The sequence below is a fragment of the Equus quagga genome, chromosome 7, assembly GCF_021613505.1.
Source record: "Equus quagga isolate Etosha38 chromosome 7, UCLA_HA_Equagga_1.0, whole genome shotgun sequence".
NCBI classification, from domain to species: Eukaryota; Metazoa; Chordata; class Mammalia; order Perissodactyla; family Equidae; genus Equus; species Equus quagga.
Window position 1 is genome coordinate 79,124,481 of NC_060273.1, and position 18,595 is coordinate 79,143,075.

Here is an 18,595-nt window from a genome sequence, read left to right on the forward strand (position 1 = left end):
AGACATTGGTGTTTCTGCTGATGTCGCTCCTAGAGAGGGCAAATACATGTCCCCACACTTTCCCAGGGGTAAGTGAGATCTGTCATGGTTGGAATTTGAGTGTGCTGTCAAAGGCATAGAGAACCAGTTATATGAACAGTGAAACCCCAGATCCATCAGGAGAGAAAAGAAAAACCAAGAAAAACTCCACAGGCAGACCACCCTGTGGACACACCTACTGCAACCGCTCCATGCTGTGTCCCTCCCAGAAGACTCGTCTCACTGGGCCTATGCCCAGCGGCTGCTCACTTCCTAAACTCTGCCTCTGTCCTCAGCTGGCATGGTTGGAGCCTAGATGCCTGCCTAGGACAGGACAGGACAGGGCAGGGTTCCCAGAACGGGCTGGATTCAGCATCTTGGCTCTAAGTCCTGCTCTCCCCAGAAATTATTCTGACCTAGGGCCCTTTCCATAGCAACAGAAAAAAGGGCCCCACCTGGGTCCCACCTGGGCCTGGGAGCCTAGGGTCACATGGCGCTACAACTCGCAGTTTCCTTTGTGAGTGTGTCTCTGATCTGCTGAAGCCGTGGGAGGTGGACAGAACAGACGCTCTAATCCCCAGTTGACAGACACAGAAACCCAGGCTTAGACAGCACAGAGGCTCAGGCCAAGTCTCAGGCTGAGCAGCGGCAGGGCTAGGAGGAGATTCAGATTTTGGGTTGGGGGAAAGTCGTTGCTATAGGAATGGGGGTACCCCAGGCAGGCCCTGACCACTGCAGCTTCTCTGAGCGGCACTGCAGCCCAGCCCCCTACATTCCATCGTCTGTCATTTGTTCCTGATCTGCCCGAGGCCCCTCCTCCCTGGCATTCTGCCCAGGAGAGAACCCCTAGGCACCAGGAGGAGAGCCAGGGCCCAGGAACTGGCGGAGCCATCAGTAGTGTCCAGCGTGGAGCTGGAACCTGTGATGTGGCCCTGTGTGGCCCTGGGTTTATGTGGAGTGATTTGGAGAGACTCTCAATCAGAACCCGGGTATTGTGGGTCCATTTGTGCAACTATATCTGAGACCATGGGCAACTTCCCAGCCTTGTCTCTCTATGGGGGTGTATGTGGTTTGGGTTGAATTGAGTGTCTACTGGACTGTGCTGCTGGAAGAGGTGGGGCCCTGTCTCCATAGCCCCCTGGAGAGTGGTGGGGAGGAAAAGGTGGGGAGGAAAGTGCTAAGGAACAGCTTAGAGGCTTCAAACTGGTCAGACGACTTTGGGAATCCAGGAGCTGGAGCCAAGAAGGGAGAGGGGAGGACAGGCGGACAGAGGAACAGGCGGAAGGCTGGACAGGCCGACAGATTCAGGGCTGTGGCATGAAGCTGCTGCCCAGCTGGAGAGCAGTGTTGCCCTTGGGCCCTGAGGACAGGGCCTGGCCATGGGTACAGCAACCCAGAAGTAAGTGGGCCCTATGGGAGCCGGGGCTGGGGCAGCAAGCAGGAAGCAGAACCAGGGACCTTAAGCCCAGCCTCCACGAGTTGAGTAGCCTCAGTGCCTGGGGCCCTTCCCAAGTCCCCTCAGCCAGCTCCAGGCCCCATGGCCTGGCTGGACCAGGCCTCCCAGAAGGAGACAGGCTGGGCCCAGGGCTGGCTTCAGGGGCTGTGTGACATGCAGTCACACAGGGCCCAGTGCTTAGAAAGGCCCCACATTCTGTTTAATGCTCTGCTGTTGCTGTCTTAACAGTTTTTAACGCTTTTGGAATAGGGGCCCCGCATTTCCATTTTGCACCAGGTCCCACAAATTATGTAGCCGGTCCTGGCGGGGAGGGGACATAGGGGCCAAGCAAGGCCAGACCAGCCTCAGCAGCTCCTTCTCTAGAGGTCCATCTGTTGTGTGCCTCAGGGACCTTGAGGGGTGAGCAGTGGTGGAGGGGAGGGCAGTCCCTTAACACATTTAATGTGTGATTTACAGTCGGAGCTCAGGCCAACCTAAATTTTAGGAATGGTCTTCTAAAATCTTGCTACCTATGTAGCCTTGGTCAGATCATATCTCCTAAATCTGTTTCCTCAGCTGTAAATACCACCCAAAGTCTGGGGTTAAACACGACAAGACATAGATGTTGCTTGGCACGTAGTCATTCGTAGTCATTCCTCAATAACGAGAGTGGTTATGATGATGATAATGATTAACTCGTTATTAATAAGCGGGAAAGGGCTTCATGCAGAGTGTGATGGAGTAAGTGCCCATTTCCGCTTCCTTTCCTCTCACGTCACCCAGGGTTTGGTAAACTGCCAAGACTGTCCACTCCTCACTGTCCACTTGGCCCTCTTGGAAAACAAGAACAGGTCTCGTGCCCAGGCTCAGGTGGCGACAGGGAAGGGACTCAGGAGATAACTGTGTGGAGGCTTGGGCAGCCTTTACCACTATGGCCAGAGTTAATAATGACCTCCGCCCGGATCCTCCTTTCGTAATCAGAGCTGGGGATCTGGTTACAGATTTACTTTGAACAATGTCTGATATGTGGAGTAAAGTCCTCCGTGGCCTTCATAAAGCCATCCCTTCTTCTCTTCAGGAACTGCACACACTTGTGCCCCAAAGATGAGAGCCCAAGAGGACCCCGAGGGCCGGACACAGGTGCTGGGGGATGAGTGGGAGTTGGTGGGTGCAGGGCAGGGTGGGAGCTGGAGGGCCTCCGCCAGCCTTCTCCCTGGGAGGGCAGAGACAAAGGTTCTGATGAACTTGATCAAGAGTGAGTGTCCCCGGCTGACTGTGGCAATTGGGGGTTGGGGTGGGGATGGTAGTAGGGGTGAAGAAGCCTTCAGCTTTGTGACTGTATGACTCCAGGTTGAGGGCCAGCAGGGGCCCAACCTATCCTCCCCTCAGTGATACCCCAAGGCCCTCCTAGGGGTAGAGGTGGGACCAGAGTAGGCTCAAGAGGGCCTGTCCATTGTCTCGAAGCCTCTTGATCCCCTCTCCTGGTGCCCCTCAGACCTCCTGATTTAGGGGCCCATTCTCTTGGCTAGAATCCCTGGGTTTCGAGGGCTCCAGGAGCCATCACAGTGGACTCAGCCCTATACAAGGCAATGTGAGGTGGGAACCGGGTATAGCCAGGCCAAGGATTGGTGGGTGGGTGAACCATGAGGGAGGGTGGGGCTTGGTCCAGGCTTGGACCTCATTCTTACAGGCCACTCAGGCAACCTGATTGATTATAGGGCAGAATGGACTTTGCCAGTCCCCACCCTGAGTTACTTCTCTCTGCTGCCTCCAGCATGAGTCCCTGGGCTCAGCCGGGACCTCTATCGGGGACCCTCCACTGTTCCTGCCCACAGAGTCCAAGTTTGACATGTTGTACAAGATTGAGGACGTGCCGCCCTGGTACCTGTGCATCCTGCTGGGCTTCCAGGTGGGTTTCCCTGCAGGGTCTCCCACCCCAACTCTGCATGTTCCCCAGGATCCCGGCCCCCTTTCTGGACAACAAGGTTATCTGGGGTAACAGAAAGAGAAAACTAAGGTCAGCAACAATGACTGTCACCAAGCAGGGGTGGGGAAAAGGCTCGATGGTGCCTGAGAGAGGATTAACCCCTGGGAGCATGCGTCACCTGCCAGGCAGGCTGAGTGTCAGTGACAGGGAAGAGGGCCCACTCCACAGAAGCCATAGGAATAACTTGGGGTCAGATTAGTAACCCCCAGAGAGGTGAGCAGTAGCTCTCTGGGAATCCCTTGTGGGAGGGTCAGTCCTGGGTGGGCACATTGCCAAGGGAGGCATGGGTTCAGGCCCACTGAGACAGACATGAGAACTGTTAGGGTGCCCCTATTTCCCTGTGAGCTCCTTGCGCCCTGCCTCATGCACTCTCCCCCCTGCCCCTAGCATTACCTGACTTGCTTCAGTGGCACCATCGCTGTGCCCTTCCTCTTGGCTGAGGCAATGTGTGTGGGCCGTGACCAGCATGTGGTCAGCCAGCTCATCGGCACCATCTTCACCTGTGTGGGCATCACCACCCTCATCCAGACCACACTGGGCATCCGGTGAGCTGCCCCACGCTGCCCCCACCCCCACCCCCCAACACACACAGTAATCCACACAACAGGAGCAGGTGGTCTCTCTCAGAGGACTCTTATGGGACAAAAAAGCTGTGAATCTGCCTCCAATCCCAGGCCAGCCTTAGAGCCAGGCAGCTGGGGTCCTACCCTGGGCCCTTGGCAATCCTCAAGGACGAAGAGTCTGTGGGTTTAAGGGAATGTGTCCTAGCTGGGCTCTCCCATCAAGCCCCAAGCTGGGTAATCAGGACCACCTGCTTCCTTGCTTCCAGGGCCTGTGTGGGGCTCTTCAATGGCCCATCCTCCTGGGAGCGTCCTGCTCCTGTCTGCACAGCCCTGGACCTGGGTGGCCAAAAGATGGCTGTTAGTGTGGTGGGAGGATGGAGGAAGGTTGTGAGTGGAGCCTCGATACAAGAACTGAGCTGTCTACTTTTGTGCATGTGGCCCCTCACAGTGTAGGAGCTGGTGTTGAGCAGGAAAAGGGGGTAGGTTGTGGGCCAAGGGCTCCATTTGTTTTCTTCCTTGGGCCCCGAAAATGTTAGAGTCCTGCCTGGGGCCTTAGTGACTTCCCTCTGCTCTGCCCCTGCTCTGTCCCTCTGTGGCTCTGTCCCTGTGTGTGATTCTTTCTATCCCTCCCTCTGTGCCCCTCACTCTGGGTCTCCCTGTCTTTGTGTCTCTGCCCCCCCCCCCCCCCCCCCCCCCCCATTCCTCTGTGCCTGTCTTTCCAGACTGCCGCTGTTCCAGGCCAGCGCCTTTGCATTTCTGGTCCCAGCCAAAGCCATCCTGGCCCTGGAGAGATGGAAATGCCCGCCGGAAGGTGGGCACACTTCTGGGGTCTGCTGGAAAGGGGAGGCCCAGGAGCTTGGAGGTCTGGGTGATTGTCCCGAGTCCAGACACCGGTGTGCATTCCCTCCCTCTCTTCTCTGTTCCCTGTCCATGTGTGTGTGTGTGTCCCTCTCTCTCTGCCCCTAGAGGAGATCTACGGTAACTGGAGTCTGCCCCTGAACACCTCTCATATCTGGCACCCACGGATGCGAGAGGTGCGTTTGCATGTGGGGCAGAAGAGACTTAGACCTGAGGAGGGGGCTAGATGGGAAAGAGAGCTACTGATGAGTTGGGGGATGCGAGGAGGTGGTCTGAAGCTTTTTTTTTTTTATGTGGAGGTCATGGCCTCTACATAGTGACTTATAGCTGATCTTTGTGCTTCCAGGTCCAGGGTGCAATCATAGTGTCCAGCATTGTGGAGGTGGTGATCGGGCTGATGGGGCTTCCTGGGGCCCTGCTCAGTTACATTGGGCCTCTCACAGTCACCCCCACTGTCTCCCTCATTGGCCTTTCCGTCTTCCAAGATGCTGGAGACCGAGCAGGCTCCCACTGGGGTATCTCAGCTTGGTGAGCAGGCACCAGGATTGATCCTAGCCCAGTCCCAGCCTCCTCACCCACTTGATGTCTCACCCCCTTAGTCCTGGCTCCTGCCCCTAGCCCGGCCTGCCAGCCATCTCTTCCTTGTGCCTCTGCCCCCAGCTCCATTCTCCTGATCATCCTCTTCTCCCAGTACCTGCGCAACCTCACCTTCCTGCTGCCTGTCTACTGCTGGGGAAAGGGACTCACTGTCTTCCGCATCCAGATCTTCAAGATGTTTCCCGTAAGGAGCTGACAGGCAGCTGGGTCTGGGACTAGGGCAGGGCCTGGACCTGTGTCCAGGGCTAAAGTCGGGGGCAAGGGCTGGGACAGAGGGGGAGCTAGAGGCAGAGCAGAGATGAGGTCCCAGCCCGGGGCTGGAGCAGGTGTTGGGGTAGAGTCTGAGCTAGGGCTGGGGCAACTGCTAGGGCTGGAGCTAGGGTGGAGGTAGGGGCTGGTTAGCCTGGACTGAGCTCTCCAAGGCAGCTCAGTGCACCCCTCACCCCACCCCATTTCAGATTGTGCTGGCCATCATGACTGTGTGGCTGCTCTGCTACATCATGACCCTGACAGATGTGCTGCCCGCAGACTCCACAGCCTATGGCTTCCAGGCACGAACGGACGCCCGAGGGGACATCATGTCTATTGCGCCCTGGATCCGCATCCCCTACCCCTGTGAGTGACCCCACCTTGGCCCTCTGCCTCCAACTAAGACCATCTGTGAGGCCACTAGTGACCCCAGTTCAGCTGATGACATAACTAGCATCAGCTGCACATATATAGTGTGCCAGGCAGAGTGGTGTTTTGCTCAAAGTCTCACTCTAGCTTCATGGCTCTGAGTGATCCCAAATAAGCTCCCCTAGCTTATTTGTACAGCTCCCACCCCAGCTTGACATCCCTTCCTCTGCCCCCTGCCCAAGTCCTGCCTAGTCCACTCCCTGACCCACCTAGAAGCACTGCATCCAACCTCCTGTCTCCTCATGACCCAGGTCAGTGGGGCCTGCCCACAGTGACTGCAGCTGCTGTCCTGGGAATGTTTAGTGCCACACTAGCAGGCATCATTGAGTCCATCGGAGATTACTATGCTTGTGCCCGTCTGGCTGGTGCGCCACCCCCTCCAGTACATGCTATCAACAGGTATGCCTACCTGCCCTCCCCAATATCTGATCCCCTCAGGGGCTACACAGGAAGCAAAGGTAGAAACAGAGTTGAGTCCCAGAGGTGTGGACTTGGGCAAGTCACTAACTCTCCAGACCTTGTTCTCCTTACTTATGAAATGGGGATGCTCTCATCAGAGTGTTTCGAGTAGCTGAGGAGATAATGAAGTCCGAAGGAAACTACAGTCATTAACGATGGTCCATGTGCCTAGCCATGGATGTGCATTCTCTTACGCAGTCTGCTGACGACTCTGTAAGACGGGTACCCTTATTATCCCCATTTTACAGATGAGGAAACTGAAGCCCAGAATCGCCTAAGGGAGTAAGTGCCAGGGCACTGGACTAGCGCTCGAACCTAGGCTCCTGGCTCCCAGACCTACTTCTGGCCTGGAGTGGGAATTACTACGGACAGGTAGTTGCAGCTAGCACAGACCCAGAGAAGGCAAGCAGCCCAGTCAGGATGATGGGGTGATGGGAGAACATAAGCCAGGGCAGAGGCTGGACTAAGCCCCCCACTCCCTTTCCTTACAGAGGGATCTTCACCGAGGGCATCTGCTGCATTATCGCAGGGCTGTTGGGCACTGGCAATGGGTCCACCTCATCCAGCCCCAACATTGGCGTCCTGGGGATTACCAAGGTGCCACCACAAGCCAGAGCAGCACGAAGCCCCACCCCCATTCCGTGTGCCGCAGGCCCCGCCCCAAGCGGGGTCTCCGCTTTGGTCTAGCCCCACCCTGTCTTTGAGAGGCCCCGCCCTGCGTCAAGCCCTGGCCCATTTGTGCCTCCCTCCTATAACAGGCCCCGCCCCCGGGACTAACCCCGCCCCAGCCTCGCCCCCTGGGTCTAGCCCCGCCCCCTGGCTCGCTGGCAGGTAGGCAGCCGGCGCGTGGTGCAGTACGGTGCGGGTATCATGCTGGTCCTGGGCACCATTGGCAAGTTCACAGCTCTGTTCGCCTCGCTCCCGGACCCCATCCTGGGGGGGATGTTCTGCACCCTTTTCGGTGAGTGCCCCGCGCGTGTCCGGGGACGCAGCGCGGTGGCGGAGTGGTGGAGCCTCTCTGTGTTCCCCTCCCAGGGCTGACCTCTCTGCGCCCTCAGGCATGATTACCGCTGTGGGGCTGTCCAACCTGCAGTTCGTGGACATGAACTCCTCCCGCAACCTCTTCGTGCTCGGATTTTCCATGTTCTTCGGGCTCACGCTGCCCAATTACCTGACTTCCAACCCCGGCGCCATCAACACAGGTGCCTCCACTCCCTAGGGGTGCGGGAGGTGTGACAGGCCCGACTCTGAGCACAACCCTTTCTCTCAAAGGCTCCACACAGCTAGAGCCACAAACCCTGCACAACCTCTGGATGTTAATTAGCAACTGAGAGGATAATTAACAGCTGTCCTTTACTAAGACACTTTCTATGGACAGGTGCTCATTTAATTTTCGCAACAGCTCCACGAGACAGATATTATCTCCATGTTACAGATGAGGAAAGTGAGGCTCAGAGAGGTTAAATGATTTGTCCCAAGACAAGAAGTAGCAAAAGGCAAAACTGGGATTTGAATCCAAGGATGGAAGAGGATGTGCAGAGAGGCTTGAAAGTCAGAGTTTTGTACTGTCCCATCTCCACACCTGCTCAAGGATGTCAGCAGGCTGCACAAGTGGGGAAAGTTCCTGAGCTCTGTTCTCTCCATGGAGCCATGATACCCATTGGCCCTCGGCCTATTCCACAGGCATTTCTGAAGTGGACCAGATTCTGACTGTGCTGCTGACCACGGAGATGTTTGTGGGTGGGTGCCTCGCTTTCATACTGGACAACACAGTGCCAGGTATGGGTCAGCCCTGGGAGGGGAACACAGAACTAGGCTGGATTCATATGCACTCCAACAGATGTCCTCTTAGCTGGGGCTGTGGCCAGGTCCAATGCAATGCAGGTCCTGCAGGGAGACGCAGGAACAGCTGGGCTGGTGGAGTGCCTACTGGCTGGAGGGAGAGACCACTGGCTAGACTGAGGCACAGACATGCCTCATAGGTCTTGAAGAGGGTGGGGCTAGGAGAGTTATTTCAGGGCCTTGTGAGTTGTTTCCTCTCCATTTCTTGACAGCCACCAGGTTGAGGGGTGCCTTTGCTTTCTTAGAGTAGGACAGACACAAATGTAGCATCAGTATGTTGGCAACAGCCACTCCAAATATGCCAGCAACCTGTCATGATGGCTACTAGAATAGTATCAGGGCTTTTTGCAGGGATCATGGAGGATATTTTGTGGGGTCCCTGAGAACCCTCCTGGCCCATGTTTATGTGCCCAGTAAATATATAAAATCTAAATGTCACTGGTTTCTCTAACTAGTTAACATTTACCAAACATCTGTGGGTGAGGCATGGAGCTAAGTGTCTCATTTCATCCTCAAAAACTATCCTGTGGGGCAGAGACCATCAACACCATTTTATCTGAGGAAACAGAATTGGAGAGGTTAAGTGACACGTTGAAAATCTGGGATTTTAACAAAGTCCATCTGATGCAGTCAGTCCATGGCCTATGTCCCAACAACTGTACCACACTGCCTCTGCTGGAGGGTTTTAGGGCAACTGGAAGATCAGGGAAATCTCCGTAGAGACAAGGGGTTAAAGACTGCATTAATCCAGGGATATGAGGGATGGGAGTAGCAGGATGATGGCCCTCCATCCCCCACCACTTACCAGCCTGAACATAGCAGCAGGCCGCACTTGCTTCCCTCTCTCCAAGGATACAAGTGTCTATTCTGAGCACAGCAGTCAGAAGCTGGCTGTGCACAGCTGGTGGGATGGAGTTTGGGCAGGGAAGGGCTAGGGATCCCTGGCACTTTTAAGAATTTTAGACAGCATCAGATGAGGGAGCTCTTGGTATCAGCTACCCCTTGGATGGATGGGTGGTACCTGATCATGGTACCCACCCCTCCCCATTTAGAGGAAGCTGGACTGGGGGCTGGAGCAGCCCATCCTGTGGACCTGAGACAGGGAAGTGGCAGCCTCAATGCCTAGGGAATCCAGGGAGAAGGAGGGCATCTAGGTGGGCAGCTGTACACTGAGGAGCGTGTGATTCTGGTAGCTGGATTAAGCTACTCAGATGTTAACAACAGCCTCAGACTGCCTGAGTTCCTCACATCCCCATCCTTCAACCAGAACAACGGCTCATTAGTAACCAACGCTGCCAGGGATCATTGTACGTGTTACGCTACGTAATATTCAATGGTCCTTCAATGTGTACCAATGGCGAACCTGAAGCTCAGAGTGGTTAAATCACTTGCTTAAGGTCATACAACCTGGGTTCAAATGCAGGTCTGGCTGGTTCAGAACCCTGTCCTTAACCATGGAATCACATAGCTCGCTTCTCTGTGATAGGCACACTTTGCTGATGAGCCACTTTGCACTGCCTCTTTCTCTCTGTCCATCCACAGCCCAACTTTAGAGGGGCAGGCAATTTAGTTCAGCAATTTCTGGTGGGGCTTACCAGCTTGGCCTTGGGATAGACACTGAAGGGGATGTGCAAAAAAGAGTCTAAGTTACAGTTTGTTTTGAGGAGCTCCTAGCAGGAGATAGGAAGTAAAACAGGGTTTAAAGCAATTTAGAGCAATAAGGTCAATTAGCCCGGGCTGGAGTCACCTAGGGGGCTTCCTGGATGAGACTAGATGGGGCCTAGGAGAATGGAAGGGACTTGGAGAAGCACCAGAGAGGGTCTGCAGGTAGGGATGTGGAGGGTAGGCGAGGGAGCTCTGGGCTGGCTGTTGTGTGAGGGGGGCAGGGTGATCAGACACCACAGTCCTGTGCCACACCTACAGCTCTTCCCCCTCCTCTGCTCACCTGTGCTCTTTGTGCAGCCCGCCCAGCTCAGATAGTGCCTCCTCCAGGTAGTCTTCCCTGAGGACCCCAGCCCTCTCTCAGGGCCCTCTACTCTTGAGATTTTGGGATACATTTTGTTTGCATTACTCATGGGGTTGTCAGCCTGGGCTGCCAACACGTGGAAATCTCACTCTTTCTACTAGATTTACGGTATGTCAGTCTTCGTCAACCCCAACCCTCTTGTGAAAACCTCAGAGATCTCATGCCCCCCTCCCCAACCTCCTAAGGGAGAATTTCCCTAGTTGTAAAAATAAATCTCGTGTCTATCACTACCACCACCAAAGATTTTCTTAGTTTGAATTCCTCAGGTATTATAAAAATGAGTTTATTTTCCAAACTTGGAATCATAATATTGAATATTAATATAGTGTTTCTAAATATACTTCTCTGCCCCCACAGCAAAGTCTGGGCACTATTTGGTCCCCATGGGCCCAGCACACATTAGCTCCACACTCAAGATGTAGGTTAATTACTCAAAATTTCTGTTTCATCATAAAATTTTATAGAATAGTGCCTATAGACCTCTCACAGGTGTTGTGAAGGAGAAAATGAAATTAAAGCACTTAGCACAGAGCCTGGCACACTGTAGATATGCAATAAATGCTAATTATAACCAGTATCCTTTAAGGTTCCCTAGATCTCAGGCCAGTTTACGAGCTGAGAAATCATGGATTCAACAGCTTTTTAGACCAGAAGATATTTCAGAATCAAGACACTTGATTCCAGAAGTTTGCCTCAGGGCTAGCTTATGGGGAGGTAGTAGAGGGTTGCCAGCCCTGGTAAGTGACCCTACCACCCTTTTCCAGGGAGCCCAGAGGAACGAGGTCTGATACAGTGGAAAGCTGGGGCCCATGCGAACAGTGAAACATCTACCAGCCTCAAGAGCTATGACTTCCCCTTTGGAATGAGCATGGTAAAAAGGATTGCCTTTCTGAAATACATTCCTATCTGCCCAGTCTTCAAAGGATTTTCTTCAAGGTCAAAAGGCCAGCTTCCAGTTCCAGAAGACACTCCAGAAAATACAGAAACTGGGTCTGTGTGCACCAAGGTCTGAAAAATTACTCCTAGGAAAGGTAGGATGTGTGTTTAGTCTATGACTTTTGTGGGGGGGTTGAAAAATCACAACATCTTTATGCTTTTTGTTTTGAGGAAGATTAGCCCTGAGCTAACATCTGCTGCCAATCCTCCTCTTTTTGCTGAGGAAGACTGGCCCTGAGCTAACATCCGTGCCCACCTTCCTCTATTTTATATGTGGGACGCCTGCCACAGCATGGCTTGCCAAGAGGTGCTATGTCCGCACCCGGGATCCGAATCAGCGAACCCTGGGCAGCCGAAGCGGAATGTGCGAACTTAACTGCTGCGCCACCGGGCCAGCCCCATCATCTTTATGCTTTTACCAAAGAAAAACTAAACTACTCAGTTTCCACTTTTGTGACCTATTTGACTGTCCTAAAGGGAAGGTAGACTGGGTGAAAAGTCAATATATGGATTTCAGGTGGAATTCCTTAGCCATTTTAGTGAGAGTGGAACTTCCCAACTGGTGCGGGCCATTAAGAGGTTCCAAGTGTGCTGAAATATTGATCGCTTCAGCCTTCTGGGTATCTGAGCAGAAACTGGGTCAGCTGGAGCTCATGAGCCATAAACTCTAGCCACAGGCAGCCCCATCCTTGCACTCAAGTATACTAAACAAATATCACTTTATGACATGGAAAAGGTTGACAAATATTGACACAAGAACAGGAAAAATCTCCTCATGTAAGCTGCCTTGTTTCAATAGTGGTAATAAAATAAAATTCCCATGAAAATAGAACAACTTCAGTTACCCTAAAACTATGCCATATAGGTCCTGATAGGGTCATCTATCCATCCCAAGGGCTTCAAAAAGAGTAGCTGATGCTCTGCACCTTTCCATCTCTACTTGTAAGGCAGATGCCTGGCTCTCTAGTTAAACACCAACGTAGTTTTAATGTGGGTGCATGTTCCCTCAGACAGACAATTTCCAACAAAATGAGAACTCAGCCTAGATGACTCCTTAATAGTAATAACAACAGTCACTTAGAACTTCCTATGTGCCAGGGACTGTCTTAAGTGCTTGATGTATATGAACTAATTACACAATCCTGAGATGGATACTGTTAATATTACCATTTTAAAGAGGTGGAAACTAAGGCACAGAAAGGTTAAGTGACTTGCCCACGATGACTGGATCCACATCCAGAAGTCTGGCTAGTCTTGCTCTTAATCATTAGGTTACAATGCCTAATTCAAGTTTATAATCTCCGATTATACTGCACTGATAATTTGACAGTATGTGGAAATGAACTCATTCATTTGCCCCTGTGTGAGCTCAGAGAGAAAGGATCTGTGAGCTTCAGATATGTGGCAGTCTGCTGTGCCACTTGTGGTACTGAGTTGTTAGAGAACAGAGGGAACTGGTTATATCACAGCTCCAAAAAGAAAGAGAGCCAAGCAGGGTCATCTCAGCCTCAGAGTTTCTTAATAAATCTACCTGTTTATTAGTTTGTTAAGGTGGCTTTTAAAAAACACTGGGACACAGGTGCTTACATCAAAGGACCTAGGGACAATGTCAGCCAGAACTGACTACATGGCTTTCTTAATCTTCTTGAGACTAACAAGCTCAAGAAAAGTACAGAAGACATTATCAACAACTAAGTGAGGGCCATGAGGCAGAACTGTATGTGGAACCAGGAACTGGCTAGTTGGTTGACAGCCTATACCAAATAAAGACTAGTCACAAACACATTATAAATAAGTTTGTGAGAGGGAAAAGAGGTCAAGGTGAATCAAAACAGCAAACCAGCCCAATTAAGACCAGCAATGGCTTGTTAATGGCAGAAGCCAATGGAGGTTATACTAGAGTAAGGTTATCATTATATTGGTCAGAGAAAAAGTTTCTTAACATGGATATCCACAACTGCCCTGACAATGCAGCCAGAGGCACTCAAGGTGGGTTATGGAAGGGGCTTTGGGGTTTATTTTACTAGTGTATTTTGGACAGATACTTGCATAACATACTTGACACCATGGAATCTAATAAAGCCTGCCCTCTCAGCATATCTTGCCAGCAGGGTTGTAGTAAGGTACTGAGCCCATACTAAAGTGAGTATCCCCACTGGAGAGTCTGTAATCCAGCACCAATAAACACAACCATCAGCTCAGTTCTACTATTATTTATTTTTTTAAATATTTTTGAAAAAATATAATTTTTTTACAATATTTTCAACTTAAACACTATTCACACTGAACACGTATGGCAGCTTAACCTACCCAAATATGAAGTTTAAGAAGCCAAAACTGTTCTAGCTTTGTTAAAAGAAAAGTTGTGCTGTAGACTATTGTAGTGATGGTTAACAAAGCAAGGAAAAGCACCACTCAAATCATATGTCACAATTTCTTTGTTCAACTGGATTATGGGTTGGTCAAATGTTAGACTTCACTCAGGCATAGCTACAATAGTGACTCCTTCGAAGAAGATGCAATTCACAAATCACATACTTCCTCAGATGTAACATTAGGAGAATTCAGATTTCTTACATGATAACATACCATAAAAGCCAGAACTAGTTCTCATCTGATCACTACCTTGTAACCTCAGTAACCAAAGACATACTTGTCTGTAATGAATTATTTCAAATTAACTAACAAGCCTTCTTCAGAAAAAGGAGATTCTTTTTGATGGGACAAATGCAAATTTAAGTCTTAACTGAGAAGTCCGCTTAGCAACTAAAACTTAATTTACTCATTTAAAAAAAGTTTAGACATTAACAAGTGTTAGTTAACCATAAGGGACCAGTTTAGTCTAAAAAAGACAATTCACTAAGATTTAGAGGTCATTTAATGTGGTGCTTTATCACAACTTGACTGGTGCTTCTTTCCTCGCTGTCTTCACATCAAGTCATGGGGCCAATTCTATTTTCAGTAAATGTTTGACAGCTTTTTACTTAATAACAGTCTCAGCACTTTTATTAAGCATGCAAGACTAACAAAACTTTGGCAATGCATAAGTGTAACACAGTGACAAGAGAGAGCTTTTACAATTAAGTCTTCTAATACTGCCTTCACAGTGTGGAAATTGTGCTACATCCACCAAAAGAGGGCCCTGTCTACTCAAATATTTTAGTACTTCACCCCAGGAACAAACTCCTTTGCATTTGGGTTCAGATTGCTCTTGACCTGGAAAATAAGCACATAAAAAAGCAAGTTCATTAACAGATGGCTTCAGATACTCAGAAGCATTCAACTCAGATCCACATGCAAAAACATCTTCCAAAAAATATAAGACAAACACAGGAACTCAGATTGTAAGGTTAAACTTAACCCAAAAAATATATGGCAGGGAGAGGAGGAACCAGATGTAAGCTATATATATGTGTCAAATTTTATCAACTTTCTTAAGAGAAAGTAGAAATTGAAATTAAATTTGCTTAAGTGTAACTAGAAATCCACTAACTTCACATAAACTAAAGGAGTATCACAGAACAGAGGATTCTGTTCATTTAATTATGATATTTGACTTTCTTTAAACAGTTTCATACTATGCAAAAATTTTAAACAAGTGTGGAAATGATTAAAGTGACTGGGGAACTATTTACGAATTAATTTTACTTTATGATACTCATTGAAAATATGGAGTTGTCCTTCGACAGTTTCTGTATTCTAATTCCTACAGGAAGCATGGTATATAACAGGAAAAGAAAACTACATGGGGAGTCAGAAGACCTAAGTCGGAAACCCAGCCCCTAACTTCCTATGTAAGCCTGGATAAGTCACTCTCTCTGGGACTACGTTTTTGCATCAGTTTTTCAAAAAAAGGGAAGAATGGGCCAAAATCTCTAAGACCCTCAAAGACTTGTGCCACCATTATTCTCTGTCTCTAAATCTTTACTTTCCTAAGCAGACGTGTCAGCAATAGTGAATAGCTAGAAATTTTCCTCTACCACATCCTGGAATGCAACTTTGTAAAAATGAAAAGAAACCAGGACAGACTCCAGGGCCTGAAATGTAGGCATGCTGGCAGGCTTTCAGATTGAATCTGACCCTTCTATGTCACATACTTCAAGACCAAAGCATATTAAACATGTTGGAGCAATAATTTAATTTTAGCTTCATAATTTATACACAATCATTTCCTTGGACAGGACATATTCTCCCCTCTCTCAAGGGAAATATATCTAAACTTTAAAAGTGTCAGGTTTAAATAAAAATGCACTGTTCCTGAATGTGCAATCTTTTGGCAGCTACAAAAGAAAGAGAAGGAATTCAAGTAATCTCAAACAGACTGAGTTGAACAAACCAGTTTCTATACAATGGAATTATACTGGGTCCAGATTCTTATTTTTGAGGAAGACTAGCCCTGAGCTAACATCTGCCACCAATCCTCTTTTTGCTGAGGAAGACTGGCCCTGAGCTAACATCCATGCCCATCTTCCTCTACTTTACCTGTGGGATGCCTACCACAGAATGGCTTGACAAGTGGTGCCATGTCCGCACCCAGGATCCAAACCGGAGAACACCGGGCCGCCGAAGTGGAATGTGCGAACTTAACCACTGCCCCACCTGGCCGGCCCTCGGGGTCCAGATTAAAGTTACACATTATGCCCTGCAAAGGGCTTTACTCATCAGGGAAACCAGGATCATTTGTGGAGTGATTAATGTAGCCATAAGCAAGCATATCCCAACAGACTATTCAGATTACACATCTGCTCAACTGGGTTACTGTCATTTACAGCAACAAAGGCTATACCACAATGTAAAATTCAGCGTTCTCTATGCAGCCCTTTAAAAGAATGGTTTCCAAATGCCTGACAGCGCACACCGGCTGAATAATAAATCCTCTAGAGTGTTTTTTAAAAGTTAACATGCCTAGGCGATTGATTCTGCAGGTCTCGGATATAGGTGAAGAACTTATTTTTGTTTTTAATGCTTCAAAGTAATTATGATGTATAGCCAGGTTAGGAAATCACTACACAATGAACAGAAGACAACTGCAAGAAATACTTCAGAGTGTAGTGGGTAAATTGCAGAGAACTATCTTGTAGAAGCAACTAGAGACTGTCAGTATGGACAGAAAGGTTAACATTCTGACTTTATCTTAATTTTAGTGAAGGACTCCTCAGGTTCTACTCTAGTACTAACATTTAGTTACCACAAGTTCCGAAAAAACTTTTTACTACAAATGAGACACTAGCAATGAGACACTGAGAAGGACTAAAAATGCAAATAGGTTTGTGTTCCTTTTCTGCCAAGAGCTTGTAAAAGTCCTTATTAAATCGCAGTTCTCAATGAAGTTAGGGTAACTCAATGAAAATTCCTAGGTCAGGAAAAAAATCTCCAAAATTTTACCTTTCAGACAAAAATTTGCAAATTTCACAAAAAGTTTAAGACAAAATTAAAGAGCAAAACCTATCAAGATACTTTTGTATAGGTCAGTCACGTGGACACACTGTGTACTCCTTTTGGATTAATGCTTTAAGATATTTAAGTATCCTAGGGCAACATAGTTATCAAAACCAAAAGCAGTGGCAAGAAGTCTGTTGGTGGTCTCAGACTAGCTCCAGAGTGTTGCCGGAAGTCACTCCATGTCACAAGTGAGACTGGGAGGCCTCTGCTTCCATAGTAAGAAGCAGTATAATTTCTGAAGGGGAAGAGATGTGGAACTCTTCTTAAACAGATGGTTGCTGGCTTTTCCACTTATGGGAAAGATGAGCTAGGTTTTAAAAAGATGAAAAATAACTTTTTACCACAAGATCTTCCAGAGAAGAGCCATCACTGATAACAAGGTCATTAAATTGGTCTTGGATTTGGTCCATAGTTTGTGGGAGATCTCGAGCTGGAATAAACCATTCATGTTCTTCTTCCTCTTCCAGCATTTCTTGGAAACAGCGTTCAATAAATTCTTCTTCCCATAACTCCTCTTCTATCTGGATTTATAATAAAGGATAATTTATAGCACACTTGGTAAGACATCACTAGGAACAGCTTAAAATACCTTGAACCAAACCATTTAAAAACACAATGTCGTACTTCCTCCTCTGCTTCTGTACTAAGGAAATAAAAATGTTTACTATAAGACCTGTTTAGGGTTTTGCTACATCTTTAACTTGTCTTAGCAGAATATTTTTTTCCATTGAGGGTGTCAGGGAAGAAGTAACAAATAAAGGAGTGCTCTCATTGAGGAATGCACATCAGAATTACCTGTGATACTTTATACAAACCCTAAACTCACCTAACAATGACCAACGAAAAACCTTTAGAGGGTAGGGTCAGGGCATGGGTAAAAAAACCTTTTTTTAAATCCCCAATTGATTCTCTTGAACATCCATCATTGGATATGGCAAAATCAAGCTGACTACTGATACCAAAGTGACGATCGGGAAGGAACTAGATGAAAGATGGGAATAGGTGCCAGAAATATGGAAATAAAAGATAACATTTATCAATGTATGAGAGTTCTCTAAAGAGAACAGTGGTGTCAGATTTTCAGGCTGATCATATTGAGAACTTTTAGATCAAATGAGAACAGCACAATTCTGCACCCTAGTACCTGTGCCTGTCTGCTCGTGATTCCTGAATTCTCTTCACTTTCACTGAAACAGAACTGATTGGTGTAAGGCAGTGGTTTGCAAAATGAACTGCTCACTGAAACCATCTGGAAGCTTTTAAAAAACAAGTTTCCCAGGCTCCACCCTAGTCCTCCTGAATCAGAAATCTCTGGGGTGGGGTGGGACCTTGAAAAAAGCTCCCTGAGTTGTTTTAATCAGCAGTTAAACCTGATAGTAATCACCATCCAAATAAAACAGGAGTGGTGGCACATAAGTCCATATATTTCATATGTAAGGCACCAGATAAAAAACATTTCAGGGACAAGTTTTTTGTTGTTAGTGCCCTTGAGTCAAGGTGATTCCAATTCCTGGCAACCCTGTGTACAGCAGAGCTGAACCCTGCCTGATCTTTTTTTTTTTTTTGCGCCATCCTCTCACCTTCTGGCGCTGTATTAGACAATGTTCCGCTGCTATTCATGGCCAATGTTTTTGGAAGTGGGTGACCAGGTCCTTCTTCCTAGTCTGTCTTAGCATGGATGCTCCACTGAAACCTGTCCACCATGGTTGACCCTGCTGGTATTTGAAATACAGGTGGCATAGCTTTCAGCATCA

The 18,595-nt window shown here is 48.6% G+C and overlaps 2 protein-coding genes across 8 annotated transcripts in view; one reads left to right on the forward strand and one right to left on the reverse strand.

Annotated features, from left to right (window-relative positions):
• SLC23A1 (solute carrier family 23 member 1) lies at window positions 1-17,176 on the forward strand. Of its 5 annotated transcripts, none has more exons than XM_046666796.1 (16): window positions 1-68; window positions 2,532-2,593; window positions 3,228-3,362; window positions 3,828-3,985; window positions 4,726-4,814; window positions 4,970-5,037; window positions 5,208-5,389; window positions 5,522-5,642; window positions 5,917-6,073; window positions 6,388-6,535; window positions 7,087-7,192; window positions 7,427-7,556; window positions 7,654-7,797; window positions 8,279-8,374; window positions 11,228-11,494; window positions 15,112-17,176. In XM_046666796.1, exons 1-15 carry the CDS (start codon window positions 47-49, stop codon window positions 11,473-11,475), a joined length of 1,866 nt encoding a protein of 621 aa, XP_046522752.1. In that variant the 5' UTR covers window positions 1-46; the 3' UTR covers window positions 11,476-11,494; window positions 15,112-17,176. The 5 variants fall into 5 exon arrangements, with proteins under 5 accessions (XP_046522752.1, XP_046522749.1, XP_046522750.1 ...); XM_046666793.1 differs by lacking the exon at window positions 1-68 and adding an exon at window positions 1,286-1,417; XM_046666794.1 differs by lacking the exons at window positions 1-68; window positions 15,112-17,176 and adding exons at window positions 1,286-1,417; window positions 11,691-13,484.
• PAIP2 (poly(A) binding protein interacting protein 2) overlaps window positions 13,598-18,595 on the reverse strand; it is a 20,255-nt gene continuing 15,257 nt past the window's right edge. For all 3 annotated transcript variants that reach the window (XM_046666799.1, XM_046666800.1, XM_046666801.1), the window contains 2 exons: window positions 17,183-17,362; window positions 13,598-14,615 (listed from right to left, as the gene is read on the reverse strand). In XM_046666799.1, the coding sequence (XP_046522755.1) occupies window positions 14,559-14,615; window positions 17,183-17,362 (237 nt within the window). In that variant the 3' untranslated portion in view covers window positions 13,598-14,558. The remainder of the gene's footprint in view (window positions 14,616-17,182; window positions 17,363-18,595) is intronic.